Below are 27,811 nucleotides of genomic sequence, written 5' to 3'. Positions count from 1 at the left end.
CTCCTCATTATCGAAATGAGCCGGTACCGCGAGTTTCAGTTTTGAAGTGCGTAGGGATAACATATGATGGTAGGCTAAACTGGCCGAAGCAAACTGAAACAAATGTTAGTAAAGGAGAACATGAAATTCAATTGTTGAGCCGTTTCAATAATAAAAAGACGGGTATGCGTAGGGCTACGTTGCTTATAATTTCTATACTTTCCATCCACCCCATTTTCGAATTCAGCGGTGTTCTTTTTTCAGGATGTGCAGCATACAAGCTAGGACTTCAAATACTACTAGAAAGGCAAGCGCAGCGTCTTTGTCTTGGGCTGCCAAGTGTGTTGGCTAACGATGTGCTTCATCTGGGGGCTGGTACTTTTCCGCTTGGGCGCAGATTTAAGCAACTTACTCTCCTGACTTTTCTGAAGCTTCACGATGCATCCCTCTCCTGTCTGCAATCCGCTTTCATCAATTCTCCCGATTCAGTTTTCAGAACACGTTGGTGGCGTTATCGACAACCACAAGTTGTTTTTGTTCAGACGCTGTTATCAAAACTTCATGTTCGGCTACCGTACCTGACTTCTCCAAAAACTAACTCGTTAAAGGTCAAACTGATTTTTGATGACGATCTTCCAAAACGTGCCAAACTGATTCCAGCGTGCATACTTGAAGGTTTACTTCAAGATTATTTTAGTAAATTTCCGTCTCACTTGGTTATTCCTACGCATGCAATACGAAATTTAGAGAAGGCCGGATTTGGCATCTTTTCACACCAGCTTAACTGGCCTTTTGCTCTCCGTCTCACTGATTATACCCCAATAATTATTGCAGAATTTCTGGCGATTATTCAGGCCATCAGGAAATTGGGTCCACAGAAATCTAAAGTAATAACTGTTACCGATGCGTTTTCGGTTTGTACACATTTAACTCCTAATAATCTGTCACACCTGTTGAGTATACTTTGGACTCTTGTCCCAGATATTGTGTCTGAAGTCCGCTTTGTCTGGTCCCCCGGACATAGTGGAATTTTTGGAATGAATAAGCTAACTCGCTCGCATAGCCATCGCTAAATGTTCCGGTCTTAAATGTTCTTCCTGATTTCTCTTTTACAGCAGGAGTAGATTTAAACACCGTTTATTGTTGAATTATAACAAATCATCCATACTTTCCGCAGATGATTTTCGACACCTAAAATTTTGGTGGAACACGAGCACATGCCTTTTACGACAATGACAGGTGAGCCTATCAACCTTCCGTTGTAGAGTTCGCCACCTAAATTATTACCTTCATAGATCTGGTTTATCTATAACTAACCTCTGCTCTTTTCGCAATGAATCAGAAACTATATATGGACCATTTCTTTATTTCTTGCCGCCGCTTCTCCTCCATCCGCAGATTGTTCCTCATATTGCGAACTAGCAAGCTGGGGATAGCGCTTACCACACCAAACATTTTGTCCTTTGGTGCATCTCAATTAGGCACAAGCCATGGGTCGATGATTACTGCTATACGCAAATTCCCTGAAGTGTCAGGAAGTTTTCGCTGCTAGGGGCCGACTACGGGACACTTTATTTTCATTTTTTTTCTAAATTAATGTATAGGCCTTCTCCAAATTTCTGTTAGTATTTAGTTACCTAATGCTTTGTTTTGAATGTTTGCCTTTAGCCCCTTTTGGTATTTTGTTAGATGCACTTTTCAATCAACCCAGTGTGGCTAAACCCCCCCTGTGGGTGCGAGCCATGTTTTGAGGCAACGATAACACTCGCACACCAATTCGGGAGGGCAGGCGGCAGTGAGTACCACGAAATAATCAGAGTGCAAAGAGGAGCTTCATGGCACAACAAATAAACAAAATGTTATTCAAGCCATGACCCTTGGGCCGCACCACAGATACGGATAACATTATGCTAAATTGATCACAATTTGAGAAAGTTCTTCACTTTTTCTTTAAATTATTATTTTGAAGAGTGTTTAATGATCCTAAGTTTCTTCTAATCTAGCAACTATGCCATGTGCGTATTGTATGTTTTAATTTGGTTAGGCCATTGTACCCTACAAATGAATTTATAATCCCTGCCGAGAGTAAGCGCCACTGCTTACGAACAAAAAAGAAGAAAGAGGATCGCAGGAGGCTAATTGCGTAATATTATCATCTATCAACGCAAGGCTCACTATAGTATTGATCAATACTTTATCTCATGTATTCAAACTTTATTTTGCATCTTGGGTTATTTGTTTTCCTTTTTTATCGTGTGCTATTTATTTATTAACGAATTTATTTTATTTTACTTATTGAATTATATTACCACCCGATTCGTGGCCTATCCCCCACAGTGGGTTTGTGCCATTAACTGAGGCTTCATCATCATCATCATCATCATCATCATCGTCGTCGTCGTCGTCGTCATCATCATCAATAAGCTCACCGAAAGCACCAGATCTATATCATCCGTAGTTCCAGCTATTAACCTCACTGGCAAGAGCTACCAAGGGCGTCATCGACACCTGCTCCGAAGAAAGTATCCAGTTCGGAAAGACGCAGACCCTTGGACGCCTGCTACGGCACAATGCGCCGTAAAATGTATTTAGCCATCGCAGCCTGTTTCCAAGTGATCCGTTTGACCTGCCAGTGAGTGAGTCGCCTCCGACAGCATTGACCGAAAGCGAGACTTTCAGCGACGCGCGCATCCTTACGTCGCAACTTAACCATGTCTTCTGCGCATGACACGCCACCTACACACAACGCCAGTGAGGTGAAGAACGACTCTACACGCTCCACTGAGCGATCGCTCCCAGCTCCGAACTTCACCTGCCTTCTTTCCGGTACGCTGGAATCCAGTGTCCGTGAACTCACTGGGAGCAGCAGCGTTCACTGTGACAACAGCTTTCACTCAGAATCAAGCTCTCAAGCTCGCGAATCGGAACACCAGCCCTCGCGGCCGGACGCGCAGCCAATCAGCGTCGAGCCTTCAATATGGGAACCTTGCGCACTTCGCGGCGCCGATGACAGCACGACGCCCTCGAAGAAACCGCCGAACCTGTCGTGGATCTTTTTCGTCCTGGTGGCAGTCTGCGCTTTTCTGATGCTCACGACGTACGTACGTTACCTGCTCAATAGCTCTATCGTCCTCCCGAGGAACACCACTCGCGTGCATAAGCTTCCCTTTAATGCGTCGATGGGATCGGATGTTGTGAACTGACATCCGTATGTTGCTTCAAGCCAGCGTGACCTCCTCAGTGCCTGTGTTGACTTCAGCATTCCTACATTCTCCGAACGATCCCGTCGACAGTGATGCATGCTATCTATCGTAAGGCCTTCCTCTATGCTGTTCTAGAACGCGGCTTCTCACTACTCTGGTGGCAAATTCGAACCCGACGATCTGCACGTAAATATTTCTATTTGTTCGGCGTAAATATATGTATTGCGTTCTGAATCAAGAAAGGGGCTTTATAAAGAATCATCCTGTGCGTCGCCTGCCAAGGGACACAATACTACGTGCCTCGGTCACGCCCAGCACGCTAATATAGTAGACCATATGCTAGCGCGCGAATTCAGCCCTCAGAGGCAACGCAGAATGCTGCATTGCTGCAACGTTTGAGCCCGGCCCTGAGTAGACGCAATCAGAGTGTCAAACCTAAAATAAATTTATCGTTCGGCTTTTTGTTCTAGTTCAGCGAAAACTGTTCAGTTCCCGTTAAACTCCGGGGCAAAAATAATTAATACCCGTGTCACACGGGCGTTTGGAAGGCCTTCCAACCGATATTCCGTTGACTCAAAGGTCAAGTTCGAGCTGCTACACGGGCGGTTTCGAAGGCCGCCGAGTCAATAGTCTATCGAGTCAACGGAGCACCCTACAACTCTATCGAAATCTCGATGGCCTTTGAGCAACGGAAGCGGAAACAGCGCGAACATGCCCTCTCGTTCACAGTGTGCTCGTACTCGCGGTTAGAAAGAACAAATCAAACCAAATGCTCTAAAAATACTATATATGAGTGTTATTCATTATTCAGTAAAGTGTCTTTGCCACTTGACATGTGCGAACACACACCAAAACGGCAGCCGCATCGTGCGGCGCAAACGTTGCCGTAGTTTCGCTACTCAACAACTTAAAAACTAAACGTATATGTATGGCAATGTATAAACAAATTTTTTTAATGTATAAACAAACATAAACGAAATTATAGTGCTTTTAAATGGCTTTAATGTTGTTTAACTTTTCGTGACATGAAAACAAAAATAAAGATCCGCAGCACCACACAATTTTGCGAGAAACGCCTGAACCACTCAACGGCCTTTCAAAAGTGCCGTGTAGCAGCGCGACAACTCATTTGAGTCGATAGAGTTGTGGCATTTCAAAGGCCGTTGACTGGAAGGCCTTCCAAATGTGCCCGTGTGACACAGGTATAACAGTTCAATTTCTTTGAACTGATTTATGTGCGTTTTCATAACATATAATTGCAGAAAAACAGCATAGTAAATTTTTTAGCACAAAAAACTCGACGGTGCTGCTGAGCTGCACAGTGCTACATTAGGTTCCTAAGTCCTAGAGCTAGCGTTGACCCCGCGGCTTGGAGGTTGATCGGAAAGACCAGTGGAAAGAGCCCGGGCAGTGACGAAATGACGTTGGACGAAACGACATTTAACTGCGGCACTTCGTAAAGAGTCGTATGCTCAACAAGCCGCTCGTAAAACGAACGGCGAGCACACTAAGAAAATTTTGCACCCTTTGGGACTTATTTAGTAAGTTAGTAATAAGAATTGTAATCTATTTTGCGTGCCTTTCCTTCCTTTAACATCTTTTACGCCTTTTAAGACCATCCTTTACGCCGAAATCAGTCACTGTATATGTGCGATCGGGTATAGGTACCACTGTTCGAAGAACCTCTTTGACGCCGACTCGGAGGAGTGACTATGTGACACGCGGTTTGTGCTGGTTGCTCTCCAATGAACATCTTTGATGCCAACTTGGGTCACCTGGTATATGCCTAGAGGTATTCGCCGCTCTTCAATGAACGTCTTTGACGCCAACTTAAGTAACTATAGGTATGTGCCATTGAGAATGTTCACCTCTGCAATGACGAAAAGTCTCTTAAATTTCTTGGACACCGAGCGCAATCTAACCCACACCACAATGGCTCCTGAGGTAGAGCAACCTGGCGCCTTAGCAGGCTGCGCCACAAATGCACTGTGTATGTATGTACCACTCTTGAATGAACCTCTCGTCAACTTGCGTCACTGAGTTTGGGGCAACCGAGGGAATCATTTTCAGCGTACGCGGGCACCGACGCCCCACGCTGACTTCGCGGTAGTGCCACTAGATGGCGTAGCATGTCCAGAAAGAAGGGCGAGAGAGGAGCCCAGTTACCGCATGACGCGTTCCTAAGCGTTCACACGGCGCACCATGCACTTCGGCGGCGGCGTCGCTAGATAGCAATACCGCTGCAGCACATGCCTCATACATAAATTGTTTCGCCGATGGTAATACGTTGTGTCGCTATATCGATTCAATTCTGACGCATTGCCTTCGACAGCCATCGGGAGATGGGTTCCGCCGCAGTTTTAACGCCGTTAACATGCTTTAATTGGGCACTTCACGCACTTTCCGGGATCTATCTATTTATGTTAGTTGGCATGTCTCTATATAACCGTTTTCCCGCTTACCTGAGTCGCTGGGTAGTTCGGGGTCGAAAGCGTAGCGCATCACACTGATGTGCTAAGCTAAGGTGGTTCAAAACCAACTATCGGACCAACTTAGGTCACTGAGTATGTGCCAATGTGTACATATAGTGCCGCTCTTCAACGATTCTCTCTCAAACCGACATGAGTCGCCGTGGATGCAGGACTGGGTAGGCACCGCTGTTCGTCGTCGCCTAGTCGCCTTTGCGCCATTAAATCTGAACTAACCAATTATAGTCAATCTTTGACGCCGACTTGAAGCACTGGGTATGTGCCCCTTGCTCGTGCCTCTGCTCAACGAACGTATTTGACGCCAACGCGGGTAAATAGGTATGTGCCGTCGGGGAATGTGCCGCTCGACAATGACGAAAAAGATTCCTCAGATTTAACCGATCCTGAGTTGAATCGAACCCACGTGAAATGCTGTACCGTTGTTCGAAGAAAACCTTTGACACCGACTTGGAGCACTGCAGGTGGGTGCCACCCGGTCTGCGCTGGTCTTCGATGAACTTCTCTGACGCCAACTTTGGTCACCGGATACGTGTCAGTACTTGTGTGCCGCTCTACAATGGGCGTTTTTTACGCCAGCTTGGGTAACTAGGTGCCTCTTGAAAGGTCGAAAGTGTCAAAGAAGATCCCTTAAATTTCTCCGATGCTGAACAGGCCCGAGAGGCGGCGACGAGGCAGGGCCTCGAAGTCCCCTCATGGGAGACCTGAGCCCGGGTCGTTAAACTTTGCCGGATTTAAAATAAAGTTGTTTCCATTCATCCATGAGCGAAATTGAGCCCACGTCACAAGAGTTCCACAAGCGCAGCATCCCAACGCATTAACAGGCTGCGCCACAAATGCTTTTTTTCTCATTTTTTTCGTTTCTTTTTCTTTCATGGTATTTATTACGAATATAATGCGTACTTGCGTAAGGTATTTACATAGCGACCAAAACAGTCATAGCCGCGTATACAAGCAGAAAACACACATTTCACAGTACAATTATTACAGTTAGCACTTCTCTAAAAGGGAGGCAAAAGGGTACACTGCATCAACAATAGATACCAGTCTGGTTGGAAGTCTTTTTGATCATAAAAATCAAGAAGATGTGAAATCATCTGAATGAAGTGTGACTGTGTAGATGCAATTGGTTCTGCATTCCGATCTAACAGTCGAGTTTTCCATAAACTCTGCAATGCCATAAGTAGCAGCATGTCTTCCCATTTAGGCGGCATAACTTATCGTGTCGTATGAGGACTTATTTCAATATCTTTCTTTAAATGTTCTTTGGAGAACATCGCACAAGAACATAGTGTCGTTCCAGTCGACAAACTTGTTTGGCTGTTCATATTCATTTATTTACCTCTTGCGAGTTAGTCTCTTAGTCAGCTGCGATTGAAATTGGATCTGTGAAGTCGTGCTGTATAAAATTAGATGAAAATACTTTACTGAAAGGTCTTTATAATCTCTATGACCTAGAATGTGAGGAACCTGGCTCTTATATGAACGAAATTGACAATGTTAAATGTGCACTTCAGGAATATGACGCAATACGCTACAGAGGGGCCCGCGCTCGATCGCGTAATAATTGTACTTTGCATTCTGGGGAACCCAAACGTCGAACTTTACTTGACGAATACCTTAGTGCAAAAGAAGGCCGGTATCAGATATCTATTCGAACGGGTCCTTAGTCTCTAATATATAGGAAATTATGTCCGAATTTGAGGTTTACTACACGGCATTGTTTAATGCCCCTTCTGATAAACAAAGTGATGACCTGGTAGCACGTTTTGTTTTCTTTGTGACCGCTTTAACTGAAGAAGAGTGTGCTGTCATGAGCGGTCCTTTCACTCAAGAAGAAATATATTTAACTATTGACCAATTACCGATATCAAGGGCGCCGGGTCCGGATGGCATTTCAGGCGAGTTTTATAATGTATTTAAATCCCTGCTTTCCCCCCGTGTTACTCAAGATTTTCAGACTTAGTTTTGATCTGGGTACTCTTCCTCAATCATTCACTAGGGGCCACACAGCTTTAATTCCAAAATACACCGACAGAGAGAAACTGCGACTTGTTGAAGGCTACAGACCCACTACACTGTCTAATGCAAACTGAAATTTTCGAAACGGTATTATCAAACAGACTGCAAACTGCAATGTCGATTCTTATTGGTTCTCACAAGACCTGCGGTCTGGAAGGCCGCTCGATGTAAACAAATATACACATCGCCCGTGCAGTACTGAAACACTGTTCAAGTTCTCATGACCGACTAACAGTGCTCGAAGTAGGCTCAGCTAAGGCGTTTGATAGGGTCCGTCATTCTTTTGTTTTCTCTTCTCGAGCCTAATAATGTCGACTCGTCGACTCCATTATGTTTAAAGGTGCAAAACTGTGCTATAACGATGGTTCAACTCATCTGATTGTTAACGGTCACCTGTCCGAGCATGTGTCCATTCGTTCCTCTGTAAAGCGAGGTTGTCCCTTGCCGCCATTAATTTTTTCCCCTTAGAACCACTGCGTTTAAACGTAATTGACTCTTGTAATACCCATGGCTTCAGTGTTTGCAGAACAGAGGTAAAAGTGCTGGCATATGCAGACGACCTCGCTTTTTTTGTGCGGACAAGTCCAGTATCAGAACCGTGATGTCCATGACAGGGAATGAATTATGCTAAATGTTTAGGGATGTGGTTTGGCTCATGGAGCTTTAAGCCGACACAGTTGGCGGCGCCGCAAATGCACCGGGTGTGTGCCGTTTTTCAATGAGCCTCTTGACAACCTGAGTAACTGAATATGTGCCACTGAGTGTGCGGCAAGCAAGGGAACAGTCCTCAGCGTTCACAGGCACCGGCCTGCCACATTTCTCGTCTCGGAGTCCACGAGTGGACTTCTCGGCTGTGCCTTTAGATGGCGCAACGAGGCCAAACAGAAGCGTGAAAAAAGGAACCCAGTTGCCGCATGGCGCGTTTCTCAGCTTTAGCACGCACCAGCGCGACATGTATTTTGGAGGCCATTCGCACGCTTCGTGGCGGCGGCGCTACATGGCGCAGAGTGTTCTTAGGGAAGTGCCATACAGGATTCCCTCATATATATATATATATATATATATATATATATATATATATATATATATATATATATATATATATATATATATGGGTTTTCTTCAAAGTTCAGCACGCAGGACCCGACGTAACATGCGCAGGAAAGAGACGACGAACTTTTTGGAAGACTTCCTTTACTATATATATATATATATATATATATATAACGCTTTTCGACGGTGGCTATATGATGTGTCACAATATTAATTCAATTCTAACACATTACCGCCGATAATCATCGTGAGATGGGTTCTGCCGCAGTTCTTTTGGCATTCCATTTGGGACGGGGTGAGGACAAATAGTCCCCTGAGCTAATTGATTTATCATAGTTTTACTACATATATCGCTATCTATCTTTTTGCCTGTCTTATCTCTATCTTAACTTTCGCCTTTAAAAAAGCCTATTACTATACACTCTTAAGCAGACCTACACCCTTTGGGTCGTATCTTGCCAGGAAACAATAATCGTCATCTGTCTTGTCCGTATTTCCTTTATCGACGCTGCGAGCCCAGTACTTCCAAGTCACGAATGGCGTGCGCGTTAACAGCATGACAGAACATTCTCGACAGGAAGGTAGCGAGCGCAGCGTTTTCAAGAATGGAAACGCAAGGAAGACGGATGACGATTACTGTTCTGTGGCAAGAAACGACCCAACGAGTGTAATTTTGCTTTAAGAGTATACATCATACCTACACTTGAAATTCTCCGATTATATCAATCTCTTCCCCGCTTTTATTCCACCAATATTCTAATCGTCTCTTACTTACCTCGACTGCTGATAGGTTAATCCCTTCATCTTCTTTGAATCCTGACGCTTCCGGAAGGAGGACACTCCATACGAGTCTCGCTTAGTCAATCTCATTGGACCATGGATATTCGACGGACACCCGGATAAGGCCCGAACGCCAACACCCCGCATAGAATATTCACGGGTACTCGCCGAGACCATACGGAGAACATCCGAACATTCATATCCGACATGGGATGCTGTGTGGGCGAACAAGGTTAAGAAGAGCCGATCAGTTTTATCCAGTGGATATCCTACGGACACCGGACTTTGCTGGGAAATATACTTTTTGCGACCTCACTGAAACAATCAAATATACGATATGCAGGTACACGATATGCAACGCTTCTCTCTTCTTTAAACGGTCAAGTGTGCAGTAGTTGTTTCACACTGTGAAAATACAGCTCGCTACCAATGCTAGTACAGGTAACCTGTGGTACAGAATATGTATTGGTGGGGACACAGCCTGCACTTTGTCGTTTAAAATAATACTAGAAACTTATTTCTTCAATCAGCATCAAAAATATGCCAACCAGTGTCTACGTGCTATTTGGCTGTGCGGAGTAGCCGCGCCACCGCGCACTACATCCCTACAATGCGGAGGCGCACAGTCAAGTAGTCCGGACTTGACTGTGCATGTGTCGCGTTGGCGAGACAAAGAGTTGTCGGTTGCGTCACCTACTTATCTAGCGCCTGCATATTTGGCACAGCTATTCACTTGAGCCAGTAGAATGAGCGGCAATTAACTGAAGCGATCGTAATGAATTTCACACGCTCTATATACTTGATCGCGTGCTGTCAGGCATTTGCCGTAACAGCTGACAGTCACAACGGCCTGACATTAGATGCGTGACTGATAATCGTTGCGACGAAGTAACCTTGTTGTGTTCGAAGTGATTCGACAGATAAAATTGTCTTTATGATATGGAGTTATTTCCGCTTATGCGAATAACGCGCTTTGCTAGCGTCTCGAGTATACATGTGAGCTTGTTATTCGCCATTGCAGGAATGCGGCGGCCAGCTATTTGCTGCAGCCATGCGGACTAAACGTAGTCATAAGTCATTGTATCGAATGTTGAAATGTGCGAGGTACAATAGTATGAATAGCGCCAAACTGTAATTTGTGTTTCGCAAAGCGTCATGTTAGCCGTTGAAACCATATATGAAAATTTCGAACAAAGCAGGTTAAGTGTGCACACCTGTCATTTGTGCATTTAATTAGTTTAGCTCAATTATCTTAGTGTGGCTAGTGCTTCGCTTAAATTACCCGAGATGCGATTTTTTCTCGTTTGTGTTGAAATGTGTATTTGTAATCTGTAAAACTTTTTTTTGATCGTTTGCTTGAGTACGTTTAACGTATGTGACTGCATGACTCCCTGATACCAGCACCTTTACCGTGAAATTGGCTACGTTCAAGATGGCATCAATACACTTGATGTTTCAGATACAGATTCACTGACGCGTCAACGAAGAACAAACAGCTCGTTGAAGATGGTCATAATGCATTATCTGGAGACCAGCCTATGACAGGCCCCAGTTTGCCGACCTCCTTTTCATACATTGCATGTAACTTCGCAGAAGTCGAGGCCTGCATCTACTGAAGAACATTTATGTTACACAGATTGTCTGCAGTTGCTGTGGTCTCCATCTTGGAGCCTGACGTCTGAGAGCTTGCATGTTGACTGTTGCATGGTAGATATTTTGTTAAAACCTGTAAGAATGTCGGCTCCTATAGCTGTGCACCACAATGATGGGCGTCAGTTAAAATCAGTACCGTTTATTGTTTTTGTGTTGCAGCACTTACACTGCGATGAAAAAAAAGATCATGCATGTTAATGTTGCAACAACAATGACGTTATGACATTGACCTGAGGAGCGGAATACCAGATCTGGTGCCAGTATTTATGCAATGAAATTTTAAAAAATTCACATCCCTCGAACATTACATATATGCAAAATATGCAGCCTATAGATGTCCTGTGGACATCTCGAAAGAGCGAATAGCCAGTTTTATACATCCCTGAGACATCCGAATATCCGGGTATGACGTCCACGGGGCCCTTTGGAAGATGGGCCTTTTGACCTAATAGTTCTGCGGAAGCCCGCAAGGTGGAGAGCTCCTACGGACGTCAGTAGTACACCCGGCGGGTACGTGTGAATGTCCGCTGGACATCCACACGTATGGTCCAGATACGTATATCTGTCCAGATACGGATACGTATTGAATGTCCAGTAATTCTACCCTGGATATCTGGTGGACATACATGGTCCAATGGGACCTTGGCATTCCATTAAATGTGCCGAGTCGTTCCCAGGCTTTTCTTTTTTTTAATTTTTTGCAGCACACACGCACCTCATTCAGTGGCGCATGTTTGCTTCGGTATATTTCTGTCCTCAGGCAGCCAGCTCGGGTCTCAAATAGCAAGGTACTCTCCTTTGCGTTATCATACAGAACTTCCTCCACCCAATTTCTTCCCGCTCAACTGCTTGAATAAAGGAAATAGTGGGGGCCGCTTGGTTGAAGTGGATGAAGGGGGGCCGGACTCTCCGCTTCAATCCCATGGCGAACGATACATGTGACGTTCTCTTGAAATGGTCGTGTGGTGGTAAGAGCGGAGCAAGAGGACGTGGCAGGGGTATTTGGGAGCCAGAAAAACTGTGGGACGACGCGGCGGCTTTTGACTACTTCGCAGCGGCGGCATTCTTTGACGATGGCGTCGGCAGTAGAAATGTCGTTATAGACGAGCAAATTGAAGGCGTCGTCCGCGATGCCATTTAGGATACGGCCCACCTTGTCAACCTCGGTCATGTGCTCGTCGACTTTCCGGCAAAGCGCGAGCATTTCATGTATGTAAGAGACATACGATTCGGTCTCTATACGATCCGTGTCCAGTCGACGACTGGACACGGGTAGCAAGCTCTTTTCGCGCAGCCTGTTGGCGACCTGGCGGGTTGGCGACCTGACTTGTCCACTTTAAATCCAAGCGCTTCTGGAAGGTGCACGTTGCATACGGGTCTGATTGGGTCAATCCCTTCGCGTTCCATTGGGATTTGCTGAGTGGTCTCCGGATTTTTGCTGCATCATGCAGCAAAAATCCAAGACCACAACCGGAGACCAGGCCTCACCTAGTTACGAATATTTGCTCCGGCAGTGGTGGTGGTGAAAAACGTTTATTTTGCTCTATTTACATATGGATTTAGCGGTTCTTCAGATGGCTTCTTCCATCTTGATATCCAGGGTTGGTGCCCCTAGTCCAGGGCCCCACTGAAGGTAGCTGCCGTGCAAGCACGCGTTACTAGCCCTTGCTGGACTTTCAGGATGTCACTGGAAAGCATCCTCTCCCACTGTTCCGCACTCGGGTTTTCTATTATGGTTATTTCTCTTGCTTTTTGGCAGGCCCACGTGATATGATATAGCGTGGGCTTGTCCCCGCACCAGGGGCATGTGTGCTCATATTGGGTAGGGTAAATTTTGTTTAGTGTGTATGTAAGTTCGGATATGTCCCCGTTTGTAGTTGCCGCCAGATTACGGCTTCTTCTTTGTTGAGTTGTTTGTCTGGTGCCGGATGTCTCATTCTGGCGCCCCTGAAGTAGTTTAGCGTGTCCGCGTATGTTTCGCCTACCGGTTCTGGGTCCTCTATGGCGGCAGTGTTCTTGGACGCCCGGTTTGTTGCATGCCCTCGAGCTATCCTATCTGCCTCCAGACTTCCCTCGACACTCGTGAGTCCCGGTATCCAAACTATCGCGTGTTTGCTTTGCTTGTCTGTGGGTCGGCTTTTAGAGCGGAGAATGTTCAGCGCTTTGCGGCTGATCCTACCATTCATGTAATTCCGGCATGCTGTTTGCGAGTCTGTTAGAATCGTTAGGGACGTGCCTAGTCGATAGCCCTCCACTGCCGCTAGAGCTACGGCCGCTTCCTCGGCTTCAACCACCGTGCAGTTCCGTTTTGGCGCGCTGGTAATTTCCCTGAGGTCCGAGCCAATCACCGTCGCCACTTTATGCTTATTGCCTTCTTCCCCTTTGCCGGTGTATGTTGCGGCGTCAACATACACGGTTTCGTTCCGGGTGGCCAGTGTCCTTTGCACGTACCCTGCCCTCGCCTCCCTGCGTGCCTTGTGCAGGTTTGGGTCCATATTTCTGAGTATTGGTGCTACCCTGATGGTACTGCGCTACTCGTCCGGGATCGTCATGTTATCTCCTCGTAGGGTTGATTCGCCGCCGTACCTGACTAGAAGTCTTCTACCGGTTTCAGTTTGCTGTAGTCTTTGGAATTGTGCGATCCTTTGGGCTTCTTGCAGTTCCTCAAAGCTGTTGTGCAGACCTAGAGCTAGCAGCTTCCCGGTCGACGCTGTTTGGGGTATTTGAAGCGCCGTTTCGAGTGCTTTCCTTAGGATGGTATCAATTTGTTGGATTTCGCTTTTGACACAGTTGTAGCACGGTAGGCTGTACACCACTCTGCTGAATACTGGGCTTTTTATCAGCTTGAGTGTGTCTGCCTCCTTCATACCATATCTTCTTTTCGACACCCGGTTTATGATTCTGGCCACTTGGTTGACTGCAGTCTTGGTTAGGGCGAGGGCGTGTGTGCAACACTGGTTTGTTTGCACCCACATCCCCAGTATTCTGCATTGCGTCACTTCCGGGATCTTGTGTCCCTCCAGGTAGATTTCCAGGGGCTCGTCCTCGTCGCTGGCCTTGCGTCTCCGGCGTACTCTCAGGAGCTCAGATTTCTCCGTTGAGCATGCGAGTTCGGCTTCAGAGCCAAGCTGTCGACGCAAGACGTGCTGCTGCAGATAAAAGAAGAAATACTCAGCGAAATCCTACGCTACGGAGAAAATATCATCATGGCAGTCGACATCAAAGGCGCCTTTGACAATGTCAGTCACGAAGCCATACTAACGGGCCTAGGCATCCTGAACTGCTCCGGTATGTTTTTGTCCTGAGGCTGCCAGCACCGCTAGATGGCGCAGCGTCATAGAGGAGTCCATTCGTGCCTTACAGAGGATATGTTTCGGCGGTGGCAATAAGGTTTGTCACTACAATGCTTCACTGCTGATTGCATTACTGACGACATTCATCGTGAGATGTGTTGTGCCAGAACTTTTCGTTATGCCGCTACTTCAATGGTTTGAGAAAATATATTTTGAAAATTCTCTTTCGCTGACTTGGCCTGGAACTGACCATTCCTGTTAGACTTCCTTACGGAGCGCAGACGCATTCTAATATGAAAACTCTTTACCTGACAGCGATATCAATGGCTTACTTACTGACCTTCCCTTTAGCTATTGCCGCAGCTTCCAAAATTATTTTGGTGTAACCACTGCCGTGCCTTGTCTTCCGTTGTTAAAGCAGGCGTTCGCGAAGGTGCAGTTCATTGCGCGAGACGCCGCCTGCAGGCACCGTACCTGTATTTGCAACCTTTCCGTGTGACGCTAGCTCCTGTCTGGAAAATTAGCGCCTACGTGTTATGCGTTCAGACGATTTGATCTGCGCTAATGTCTCACATCTAATGCACATAAATATCTGCTCTGGCGAGCAACATGCGCTTATTAATCGAGCATCTGCTAAAGGAAGAACGGGGCAGAAGTTTTTTCAGTGTACTTTTACCAGAGTTAATTCACTGCCGACACAAAATACCCCTGCAAGTTTAATAGGCGCAACCGGTAGAAGCAAGCCTTTAGTAGGCCGTTCATTATTGTAAGGGCGCAGCATAGTTTCCTTGAGTTTCGCCCCATCATAAAATACTACCCAATTAAGGTAGCGTGACAGGTGCATCGTACTGTATTCCACCCTTAAAAATAGAATATCTTTTATAGTTTAGGTCTATAGATATTTGCGACGCGCCTCTTCCCGAATCCGACTGGACGACTTTCCCGAACTACGAGGCTAGATCCAACCAGCGGACGGGCTCGGTACTGTGTACGATTACCTTGTGGCCTTCGCTGGAGATTCTGGTTTGTTGTTCATACTGCGACGGCCACGCAGACTGAACTGAAAATCGTGATCTGTTTGCTGCACCATTTCCGCCCTTTCCCAATACCTCAGTTCTCTTAGCTCTCCCCCCCCCCCCCACATTCCACCCGCACATTAGGCCAAAGGGCCAGCTTTTTCAATAATGATGTCATTTATTAATTCATAGTACAGGCAAAGGCATTAAATGATCTAAGAGGTGAAATAGAAAAAGGAAAAGGAGGAAAGAAAGCAGCACAGGAACAGTTGAGTGTTTACCATTCCAAATAGAAAGCAGTACTCTATTCTAATTTCGCCCGAATTGCCTTTATGACCACTAGGTAGGGTTAGCACATCTTCAGCTTATGGTCGTCGAAACTAAAACCTCGCGATAACGCGTTCCGGCGCAGCGATGAGAACAGCTACTTGCGAAACTTGTGTTATACGGGCACAAAGCACGTTCACTGGAGCGATCCTCGGTACAAAATGTTGTCCAGGATTGCAAGTTAAATTCAAGGAACAGCTAACGTTATGGGACAAAAAGGGTTCCTAACAATAGCATTCCAGACGTTGGAATGATTGTCCATATATATTAACAATTAATTATGCTATATATGTAAGCACCTGAGAATAGTCGCAAATTGAAGAAAAAAAAAAGCGAGATGACACTCCACGTAAGTGAGCCTAACAACGCTTGGACACAGAATGTATATACGTATAGGGCGCGTAAAAAACACTAAGGAATTACAAAGCAAAGGAACTGAAAAGTATCGAAGAACACAATAGGTAACCGATAAATAAGAGCTATACAATGAATCCACAATATAGACGCTCCCCGGTGTCCTACACGCTTAGTCGCCGCACCAGATGCGTCCATCACGGGGACCGCGTGCTACGGGTGAAACATGCGGCACTGACGCCGGGGCCCCGCATGGGTTTTGGACGGGCAGCCAAAGGCGTTCGCGAACGGTTCGTGCCACTGGAGGGCGGCGTTGCAGGGCACGTCGCTCAAGTCGGCCGTGCACAGCAGGTAGCAGAAGGCGACGTAGAAGGCCTTGGGCGGGGAGAGCTGCTCCAGTCCGGGCAGCAGGTCGGACTCCTTCGACTGGGGGTCGTTCCGGTGGGCCGCGTAGAGGATGGAGCTGGCCTCGACGGCGCTGGCACGTATGAGGTCTTCGAGCCTCGTGGTGGTGGCGGTGTCTTTGCGAGCGCAGTTGTCGAAGTTGGAGAAGGCGCGCGGCCACCCGCCGTGGGCGCCCATTGTCAGGTAGGGCACGGCCGTGGCCCTGGCCAGCGAGGTGACGAAGGTGCCGTACCTGTGAGGGCGTGTGCACCGCGGCTAAGTCAGGCGACGTCTCCGTCGCGCACACTGGTCGATATTTCGTTCTGCTACACGCTGCACCTGACAACGATCGTGACGATGACGACGTATTTGGAGGTTTTGGCGCTAGTGTGACGAAGGCACCAGAACATCAGATTTCAAAAAATTAATCTGAGCTGTCTCTTACAGAAGTAAATGCATAAATGAAACTGTCATAATCAGTTAATAATTCGTGTACCTGATATTTCTGCTGAGCAAAAAAAAAATATCACATAGCTTACTGGCTCCACATGCGTATGGCTGCGAGCACATGCACTTAGCCCGAACGTACACGCATTACAGTCAAATCTACTCGTGTATTTAGAATTAAGGGCTATTTGGAACTCTAGAACACATTATAGGCACACTCATGTTAAACGTTGTCTGCTGAATCCTCTCGGGCGCGCAACGGATATATCCATCGAACTTCCTACATAGGGTCGGAGAACGTGCGCCCTGCATGCTTGCGACAGGCGTGTCCGCAGCCCAGCGCGAGGAAGCGGTCTGGTGGCAGGGGCTTTCGGTGGCGTGAATAGCATCCTGTTTCACGCCTGAAGCCGCGCTGCACTTGACACGTGTTTTACTGAGGATTCGTATAGTAGTTATGAATTCGGCACCTTTAACGTAATGGTGCTCTTTAGCATGCCCGACCTTGTCAGTTCGGATAGAGCCGCTGTGCGTCTGCGTTACCGTGTCCGCTAGGTGCGCTCCGTATCTCTAGCCATCGCAAGCCAACCGGCGCCGACGTACTTGATACTCGCAGGCACGTTCGCTTCGTAGTAAGGAAACATCAGCGCCGACGGCAGCACCGACACGTCGGGGTACTCGGGCCGCTGCGGAAACGGCTCCTCGTGCGTTCGGGCCAGCTGCTCGGCCATCAACTCTCGCCGCTTCGACTCTTCGGTGCGGAACGTCGACACGGCCATGGAACGCATGTTCTCCACGATGTTGTTGCCGATGTCACCCATGCTGCTGAGAATCTGCGCCCCACCAAAGAAAGAAAGAAAGAAAAAGGACCGAAGAGTTCTGGTTGATACAGGGTTATAGGTAAATAGGGTGCACTTTGAAAGCGAGTTCCTCCTGAGCTATCGAAGAATGGCTTCAGATGTACGAGCGTAGGTGAGCTTGTAGAAAAACCGGGACCCCTCTCTTGTGCTAGCTAACGAAGATGAAGCGGAACAAGCTCTTCCGGAAGCAATGAGCACCGACGCATTTGTCTTCTTCATAAGCACTAGAACGGTTTAATTGCGGTTCATACTAATTGCGATTCATTGCTTCATACGGTTCAATTGCGAAAGGAACGGTGAAGCTGAATATGAAACTTCAATATTATGATAATTTTGCTTTGACTCCAATTCGAAGCTGCACGAAGCCTTCCATTGTTGCTTCGTCTGACAGTGACGTCAATCTGATCATTAACGTTCTTGAATTACAACAAGAACGGAAGAGACAGCAAAATGAATTAATGCGCCTGCTTGTAAACGTGACCGAAAGAGGAATAAACAAACCGAGCCTCGAACATGTGAAGCCAGACATGTTTGATAGAGAGTCCAGTAGCTCCGAATATTGGCTAACATGCCATGAATATGACATGCCATGAATATGACATGCCATGAATATGACATGCGACTATTCTTATGAGGAATAGCCAAGAGTTGGTAGGAATTGCGTGCCAACGTTCACAGCAACAAGCAATGGACGGAGTGGAAGGAAAGTTTTCTCAGATATTTTGGTGATAACCAGACATTATTATGGGACAAATTTATCGCATTCAAGTGCAGATCTGGATCTGCACTCGGCTACTTTTACGAGAAAAGGAAGTTACTCCAGCTGGCTCACTAAGGTTTCCCTGAGACGTCCGTGGTTCCGCTTATCATTCATGGTTTGAGTCCGGACCTTCATAAGCAACTGTACAAGTGATAGGGCCCAAAACGGTTGACGAACTACTGCAGGGAATGCGAAACCTCTACCTACAAGACTCAAGGTCACAGCAGCAACTCATGATGCCTGGTGCAAGGTGTTCAACTGCCACACTAGCTCATGAAAGACGCCCGCTCGCAAGCTGGAAGTCCACTGCTACTCCTGTGTCCTTTCTGACTGAGCAGGGAGGCTCAAGCCAATATGAAGGGTCAGATGATGCGACAGCAAGAAAAACTAAATAAACAGGACCTCAGCCTACACCTGACGACACTAAGAGGAGCCATTTATTTGTCGCATGCAAGCCGCTTGTACATATCTGTTTTTATTGATGGAAAGGAAAGCAGCACGATAGTTGACAGTGGAGCAAGAATAACAGCTGTAAATTCCAGTATTGTTGAGGGTCATAATGTACAACAGGGACGACCTGTAGAAGCACATGGATACGACGGAAGGCGAGATGTTCACGATAAATGGACTTCGTTGTGAGCTTCGTTCCCACGAAGCTCACAGACGTCGGACGACAGCGCTTGTTTCCTCTGGTAGTCCCTCTCTTTAAAACCAGCCGCCAGCGACAACACCCGCACGTGACGTCACTGCACTAACCCTTTAAAACTAACACGCCGAGGATGACGAGGCCGCCTTTGACGAAGATAGGTCCTCCTATCGAAACATTGGCCAGCCTTTCTGAGGCATCTTATCCCTGTTTACGAACTTCATATCACGTCTAGGTGGCAGTGTTGTTGTGCAAGAACCAGACTCGACGGAGTACCCTATGAATTGCTCGTTTGACGATCAGCCATCAGTGTACCTCGCCTTAACATATAATGGCCTGGAGAAGTAATCACAGAAGAAAAGCGCCACAGTCCGAGCACTTCAGCTTCGTCTTCGACGAGCCTGCAATAGCCATCATCAGGTAAAGATGTTAAGATGCTTTACCCGGAACTGCTATTCATGGAGGGATATCATAAGGGAGCTACAAATTTTGAGGTGCCATTTAAGTTAAGCGATCCTACAGTGGCGAGAAAAAAGCCTTATAATACGTCGCAGGACAAGAAAATGTGGCTAAAGAACGACTCTATCATAGACTCTATCATAGACGAGACGGGTGGCTGCAGAGTGTTTTCGCGTTTGGTTTATAGAAAGGATTTTGGCAAGTTCCTCTTTCAGAAGACCACAATAAATATTCAGCTTTCATAACGCAGTTCGACATCTATGACTATAATGGACTCCCGTTTGGATGGAAGAGCTCACCCATTTGGTTTCAGCGGATTGTCAACGACGCCTTGCGACCGTTTCTTGGGCAGTTTTGTACCGTGTACAGCGACGGATATAATAATTTAATTTCGCAGTGAGGAGCAGCAATCGGAGCATCTCGCTAGTGTACTTCAAGCACTGAGTGATGCAGAGCTCAAGATTAATGAAGAGAAAGGTGAGTTTTTCCATAGTAAAGTTGTGTTCCTAGCCAGATTGTTCGATGGCCAAACCACGACAACAAAACAGGAATCAGTCGAAATATCATAGAAAATGCAGAAGCCTTATGGTCTACACTCTTTGATGGTATTTCTCGGCGTTGCGGGGAATTTTCGGTCATTCATTAGAGATTATGTGACGAACACAACGAGCTTCACAGAAATTACCAAGAAGAATGCCCATTATGGTGACCAACAGAGTGTGATTCTGTTTGTCAAAGCCTTGTGAGGATCATTTCGTCTGATCCTATTCTGATGCTTCCAGACATCAAGTTGTCCTTCGAGCTGAACACCGAAGCTTCGTCTTACTGCACAGGTGCACTGCTTTACCGGAGGAATACAGGAGCTCCACGGAGCCGGCAACAGAAGGTTATAGGGTAGTGTTCGTATACATTTTCGAAAGCCCGACACAATGACACAATTACTGAGAAAGAAACTTTGGCAGTCCTAATGGCCGTACGCTATTTTAGATCTTACCTGGACTGCAGGAGCTTCACGCTATTTCCCGATAACTAAGCCTTTACTTACGTCCTTAACCTCGCAAAGCCTAGGCGCGACGTGGGTAAGTGAATTCCAGCAGTTTGTGTTCGTGGTCCCCATCACAGACCTAGGGAATATCTCAAGGATGCAGGCGCACCCTCAAGACTTACGGTAACCCCATGTCACGAGAATAACCACGCAACTCTCCTGTGGGAGGGCACCGAAGAACTGGAGTTCCGTGATATAAAGTTCGTAGTCTCGGAAACAATGGTGCCTCGAATCTTGCAACTTCATCATGACTCCCCAGCCTCTGGCGGGTACGACGGGTTCTGGTGAATTTATCGCCATTAAAGCAGTCGTCCAGCGATATGCCCAGTCCTGCTATAAATGTCAAGGTCATAAACCCAAGTACCTTCAGAGAACAGACGAGATGGTCCTACCTCAATGTTCTGACAAACCGTTTGAAGTCGTCCAGGCGGATTTTGCAGAGCTGAAGAAAAAGGCTGGAAGAGTAAGAAAAACGCGGTCTCTCCTAGCGGCAATAGATCAGTACACTAGAATAGTGGCTGCACGACCGGAAATGGAAGACGCAAATAGTGCGATTGCCATTTTGAGCCGAGAGATGTTTAAGAATACTAAAGTTGTAATATCAGACAATGTACCAGCATTTGCAAGCCAGCGTCTGCAGGAGTGGGCGAAGGAACGAGTTATTTTGCGACGCTGTGCGCGCTACCATCCTGCAGGAAACAGAGTGGCTGAAAGAATCGTACGTGACTTTACACAGTTTATTTCCGTGTATCCAAGTTTTAAAGGCGGATGGAAGTGCTGCTTGGAGGTCGCTGTATAGCTCATCACTATCGGTCGCACACTGCGAGCATGGGCTGCAACCCGTATTTCGCAGCATTTGGAAAGGCACCTCAGCTCCCCGCTGATCCGCAGCTCGGTATTGCTGACCGCCTGCAATTGTGCGATAAGAGGAAAACTGCGGAAGCGCACCAGCGATACCGCGAAAATGTGAACACACATTTCGACCGCCGCCACAACACGCGGATACCCCGTATATATACAGCTGAACGATTTAATACTTGGGAGCAAAATGTCATTCAGGTACGAAGCAGATGCACATTGGACCGTATCGCCTGGTGCAAACTGCAGTGCAAAAAGGTGTTAAGAGAGTTGCTTACGTGAGCGATGACGAACGAACTCAACGAAGTCACAATGAAGACGGCTAAGTGAGAGTGGGTTCGGAATAAATAAGACGGCTCACGCCATAGCCAGAGCTTGCTGTGCATTATTATATTAGTGGTCACCCCCCTCCCCCCCCATCTCGTGTTCTTGCGCGGCCAAGTGGGCATGCGTTGCCTTTGTAACAGACGTTCACCGTGTCTCCGACTCACAAGTTCAGTGCTCGTCCCCATCGCTTCTTTCCTCTTCGCCCTTGTGCTCCCTTCGTGCCGTCTTAATATATGAACTCGCGCCAGTTCCCCGACTTTCAGTTTTACTTGCAAGGATTGAGCTTCGTTATCTGTTACTTCCTTGGTTACCTGCTGGATGTCGCCGGAGAGCGCCCTGTCGAAGAACTCGACCAGCACCCTGAGGTCGTTCCAGTCATACGTCGCCTCTTGGAGCGTGCCGAAGTACGTCCGACGCACGTCGCGCGCCATGCTGTCCACGTCGCCTCGCACCGAGTCGGTGAAGCGCTGCTGGCTCACGTACAGGATCGACGCTACGCCCAAGTACCTCTTGGTCAGGTCGAAACAGTGTTTCTGCGTGTTGGAACAGCGTACGGCCGGCCGCCTGAGAGCAAATGATACTGTACGGGCGTACGCGGATCACAAGATTGAGCACGACCGCTGGAAAAAAAGAAAAAAGAAAAAGGCGGACGCGATCATGGGGCTGACGCCTCGAGGGGATCGTCCTCTATCTCGCTTGGGAGCACCGCGCAGACGCATGACTCCTCGCCAGAAATCCGGCACACATCGCAGGGGACGCTTTCCCACCAGACGCATAAGGCGCAGCGATCACGTCAGAGTACGTCAGAGGCGTTCCACATCGGACGCTGCACCTAGGAAACTCGCTGTGAGCGGAAAGACGAGCCGAGTCGCGCGGGCGAGTGGCACGCCACCTGTCGGGGCAGCGCCGTACATTGCGGGGAGGGGGTCTTCTGTGTTTGCCGCAAGATGGCTCTGTGTGCGCGCCAAGCGCAGAAGAAATGTAGCGCAAACGTACTTCGCTACGCGTTTAACTGCGACATCTGTAATTTACATGATCATAATTACCGATATAGACCGCAGTATAACTTTCTACGGCTCGATTCTAAGGCAACATCACATTCACTAGAGGCGCTTTTGTCCCATTTGAAGTATCGAACTCATGGCTGAAAGGCAGCGTCTCCGTCTCGCACTCCGGAGACCCTGGTTCGATTCCCACCCAGCCTGTCTTGCAAGTTGTTTTTATTTCCGAATTGCCTTCCGCCACTTTTTCTCTCACGGTCAACGCCGACGACACCGGCTTTTCTGCGACACGAGCTCCTTAACGCTATCGCGTTAAAAGGCAGCTTTAGTTACACGTGCGTAGAGGCTTTGCGTACGTAGAGCTTCTACGTGTGAGCAGTGCGCATGTGTAGAACGTAGCGGGCGCGCGCGCGTCTCGCGGACGTACGTGAGATTCAATTCTTTGCGTGCGTTTCTTGCGCACGTAGACAGCTTCGCACGGGAGTTCCGCAAGACCACGAACAAGCGATAGCGGGCCGCGCGCGCGCAGACGGCTCGCATCGAAACACGGTGACAGGATTGAATGCGCTACCGCCGTGTTCACACTTCCCGATAGATGGAGCTACGGGGTCTCTCTTCCTCTTGGTAGTGTCCCTGTATATACCGGAACATATACAGGAACAATACCTCTTGGCGTGCGTCGCGTACGTGTAGCTAAAATCGTTTCAGGTGGAGTGCACGTAAGGTACGTAGGCTTTTCACGTTTGCGTACGTGAAGCCTCTACGTACGTGTAACTAAAACTGTCTAAAACAAAGAAGGTGCGGCCTGCCGCGTGCATCGAAAACGCTGTCACACGCCGCGGCGCTAGCGATCGGGGACTTGTCTGGGATCGGCATAGAAAATGCGTGAGGAACGTGCGTCGAACGCCGTCGACCGTGGAAACCGACGCATCTTGTCCGAGAGCTAGCACCGTTCGGCCCCCCCAAGTGACCGAGAATGCAACTACGGCTGAGACATTCGTTCCCATTGCGGCCCGGTTACAACTTATCTCTGCAGTGAAGCTCCGCCCACACCCTCATAACCGCCAGCCACTGTTCCTCCGCGAGGCTGAAAATAGTTCGTACTTCAAACTTTCCCTGTTATCTAAATGAGGCGGTAATCACAAAAATAAAATTATATGCGCCTAATTTTATACGTTTTCACTCGTCTATTGTAGTAGAACGGTGAAGGCTAATTCTTTATTGAACTGAAATAAAACGTTTGCTTCGCCGCAACTATTTACTGTCAAGTTTCACTTCACTTGGCATTGAAGTTTCATGAGTAAAACGAACTCAGTAATGAAATGAACTGTGCCGTGGACTTTTCAATTGAAGAGTGAAATGCTCAGACTCCATACACATTGTCCGAGTCTGTTGCCCACCGCATCGCTTCCACCGATAAAAAGCTCTTCACAAACAGCAGACGGTCCGGAGGTTTGAAGTACGACGCCATTTAAAAAACGTCGCATGACGACGACTTGGTTTCCTTCTGTGATTGGCTAGTGGAGTAATAGAACCCCGCTGTCCGTGCGCCTTGGTTGTCAACTGCTCTTTCTTTAAGTTGTATCCTACTATAGAATATAAGTCCACCTGACGTGGCAAGCCGCACCTTTTTTTATCTTGCAGGAACAAAGCGATTATATAACATTAGCGGACGCTTGAATTTCGCCTTCAAGGGTGGAACGCGATAGCGTTATCGCACCCCGTTCGCACCGCCCACTCATTCGCTCGGCATGCTCTTGAGTCACACAAAGACATAGTTTTCATATACAACACTTCTAAGTCCACAGCACAACTTTTTTCTAATTATTTGTTCTAACAAGTGCTTCTCACAATCTACATTACCGCACTGTGTTGTGCGCACTACAACGTTTTTGCTTCCCTGTTCCTTTAGCGTTCACACGCACTGAGCATCTCGGTCACTCGCAGCCCGGCACACATCGCAGGGTACGCTTTCCCACCAGACGCGCTACGGCGCAGCGATCAAGTCAGAGGCGTCCCGCATCGGACGCTGCCCCTAGGAATCGTGCTGTGAGCGGAAAGAGGAGCCGCGTCTCCTAAACGCGAGGGTTCGAGTGACGCATGCTGGAAGTTATAAGGGGAGAGAGCGAGATAACTTGTTAAACGCAAGCGTGTTGGGGAATCCTCGCACCGGTCCCCGCGCGGCCCCAATGCGCTCAAACGAGACGAAGGGGAGAAGCGGGCGAGTGGCGCGCCACCTGTCGGGGCAGCGCCATACGTTGCGAGCAGGGGGTCTTCTGTGTTTGCCGTAAGATGGCTCTGCGCGTGCGCCAAGCGTAGAAGAATTGTAGAGGAAACGTACTTCGCTACTCGTTTAACTGCGACTTCTGTAATTTGCGTGCTCATAATGACCGATATACACCGCAGTATACCTTTCTACGGAACGTTTCTAAGGCAACACCGCATTCACTAGAGGCGCTTGTCTCTCACTTTGACGCATCCAACGCATGGCTGAGTGGTAGCGTCTCCGTCTCACACTCCGGAGACCCTGGTTCGATTCCCATCCAGCCCATCTTCAAGTTTATTATTTATGAATGGCCTTCCGGGATTTTTCGCTCTCTACCAACGCCGCCGACACAGGCTTTTCTGCGACGCGGTCTCAACGCTGTCGCGTTAAAATCGAGCCCCTGAGTTCCTGCTCTTCTCACTCAAGGACAATCTTAAAGCTTTGGGGTTGAATGAAGAGCCATAAAATGGCGATGCCCGGTCTGCTGCTGCAAGTTCCCTGAATAAAACTAAAAGGCAGCGACATGCTTTTATCTCGCCGCTGCTGCTACTGCGATGGGCATGCGAGGAGGCAGGATAGAAGGTCTGCGTCTCCCATTTAGTTGAGCGCACTCACGTGGTATTTTTCGCGCCCTTATCTCTCTTTCTTTTCCGGGTCTCGGCGCACTTGCCACCATAATAGTTGGCCGTCGAGTTTCCGCGGCGACACTTTCGCAAGGGATTTAGGATGTTTTGGCTAAGTTTCATGGCCAACCGCGTCATTGAAAAACTCAGGTTTTGTTTTGTTTTATGTTAGGGATTGATCTTAAGAGTACTGGTGGTGCAAACATATTGGAACGGAGCTTTTGTCTTTCTTTACGGGTACGGAGGTCAGGAATGTGTAAGCTTATTATGCAGGGGTGCTATTTCGATGCTCGTTCAGATTTGTTTTCCTGATCACGCTATCGTCAACGGGTGTATGAAGCTATGAAGTACGTAGGCTGCGTTCTCTCATACATTGTGCTAGAAACGTCACACGTGTTATTGTTGTAGTACTGAGAGTGCATAGCTTTGTAAGTCCATGCTTTCGTTAAGCGCTGCAAATGTATTGCGGGAGAACAAGCTGTTCCCTACCTGTGCAAATGATTTTGACAATAGTGAGTAGGCTTTCTCCGCTTCGCCATCTCGGCAGGATAAAGTGCTGCACGAGTTTGTTGGCTCATATTGACTTGGAACTGCGCAAAGGGGAAAGTGCTGATTGATGTAAACCATTTCCATGCGTAACTTTTGCCCTTGCATACGCTTTCTTCACAAATGTAGCACAGGTTCGACTGTGATGTTTGCGCTTGAGAGCCAACGGCACCAGTTTGTCATAAAAGCGTAGGACCAGTTTCACTGCATAAAGAGATACCAGCGTCATGACGAAACGGCTAGAATAGCTGAGATGCTCCGCGTTGGTCGCGCACGTTTCCACATGACGCTCGCGTTAATCAGGCGAAAATATCAAGCGCCTTGCGTTCGGTCGTCGTGGGACTAAGATGATTAAATTATGAAGCTGCACAAGCTGAACACACGGCAGTCGATTGGGTACAAGCACGTACACACGTAGGCACTTCGAGCAGCGCAAACGCATCCGAGCTGTTGAATCGGCAGCTACATAGTGCGGCATAATGCTGCACGAGTCCAGCTACATAGTGCTGCACACACGCAAGCTCATCGGAGCCATTTCACGCCGGGCAAGTGTCTTTAGAAAGCCAAATAGACCTGATCGTTGCAATATAAATAACTCGCGAAGCGGGTTGATCTGTGCAAGCCGTGAGTGTTTTTGCCTACGAATAGAATGCACCCCTTTGGACGACATAACACTCTAACAAAGCTCTGGCATGTATATAAACATCGTATACATTACATATACATTACTGGCGAGACAAAGAATTCTGATTTTTGTGCTAGTGCTCGACACTTAAACGAATTTGTCCACCAAACTAGCCTCAAAAGCCTTCTAGCTGTAAGCGGGCAGCCAACGTGAAGCCACAAGCGCGCAGTTAAGCGCCGAAAAAGCACAAGAAACAACTGCTTCTGCCACTTTCATAGCGTTCCATCATCGCTCCTTGCACAGCACACAATAATCAAGCCTTAAATTCGGTAAAAATTCACGCGCGAACACCCAACAACAATTTTTAATGTCTCCCCTCGTGTAACTCTATGGGCGGCTTCCGAGCGAACGACCAAACTGTGAGAGCGAGCTACGAGAGAAAGAGCGAGCTACGAGAAGGCCAAGAGAAGGAGAGGCAGTGTGAAGATGAATGTCGCTACCTTTTAGTTTTATTCAGGGACCTTACGCCGCAGCCGCTTAAACGTTCGGTGTTCGGGTTTTTAGAGCGCAGCTCTTTAGCACCCGTTTCCGCGTTTCGCGTCGCCGTCGTGCCTCGCCGTAACCAGCTCCGTAGCAGGGGCCAGCGCGCTGCTCTAACTACGCGCGCTCCTGGCGCAATCTCTCGCGCACGGCGCGAGCCTTGCTCTCTTCGCTGCTCCTCCGAAGCCAGAGAGAGAGAGAGAGTAAATGCTTATTGTAGTACAGGTTGTTTGGTTATGGTGGGTGGAGCCCCTCTTCCAG

General features: G+C 47.8%; 1 protein-coding gene across 1 annotated transcript in view; it reads right to left on the bottom strand.

The window, feature by feature from the left end:
- Positions 1-15,685: 15,685 nt before the first annotated feature.
- The window catches only part of LOC142587599 (uncharacterized), a 37,636-nt gene continuing 25,510 nt past the window's right edge, over positions 15,686-27,811 (bottom strand). Inside the window, exons 7-9 of the mRNA XM_075698729.1 lie at positions 22,261-22,482; positions 17,598-17,827; positions 15,686-16,803 (exon numbers count right to left, since the gene is read on the bottom strand). Of these exons, the coding sequence (XP_075554844.1) occupies positions 16,380-16,803; positions 17,598-17,827; positions 22,261-22,482 (876 nt within the window). The 3' untranslated portion in view covers positions 15,686-16,379. The remainder of the gene's footprint in view (positions 16,804-17,597; positions 17,828-22,260; positions 22,483-27,811) is intronic.

The sequence above is a fragment of the Dermacentor variabilis genome, chromosome 7, assembly GCF_050947875.1.
Source record: "Dermacentor variabilis isolate Ectoservices chromosome 7, ASM5094787v1, whole genome shotgun sequence".
NCBI lineage: Eukaryota > Metazoa > Arthropoda > Arachnida > Ixodida > Ixodidae > Dermacentor > Dermacentor variabilis.
Note: the sequence above shows the minus strand (reverse complement) of the source record. Positions and strands in the feature narration are given on the sequence as shown.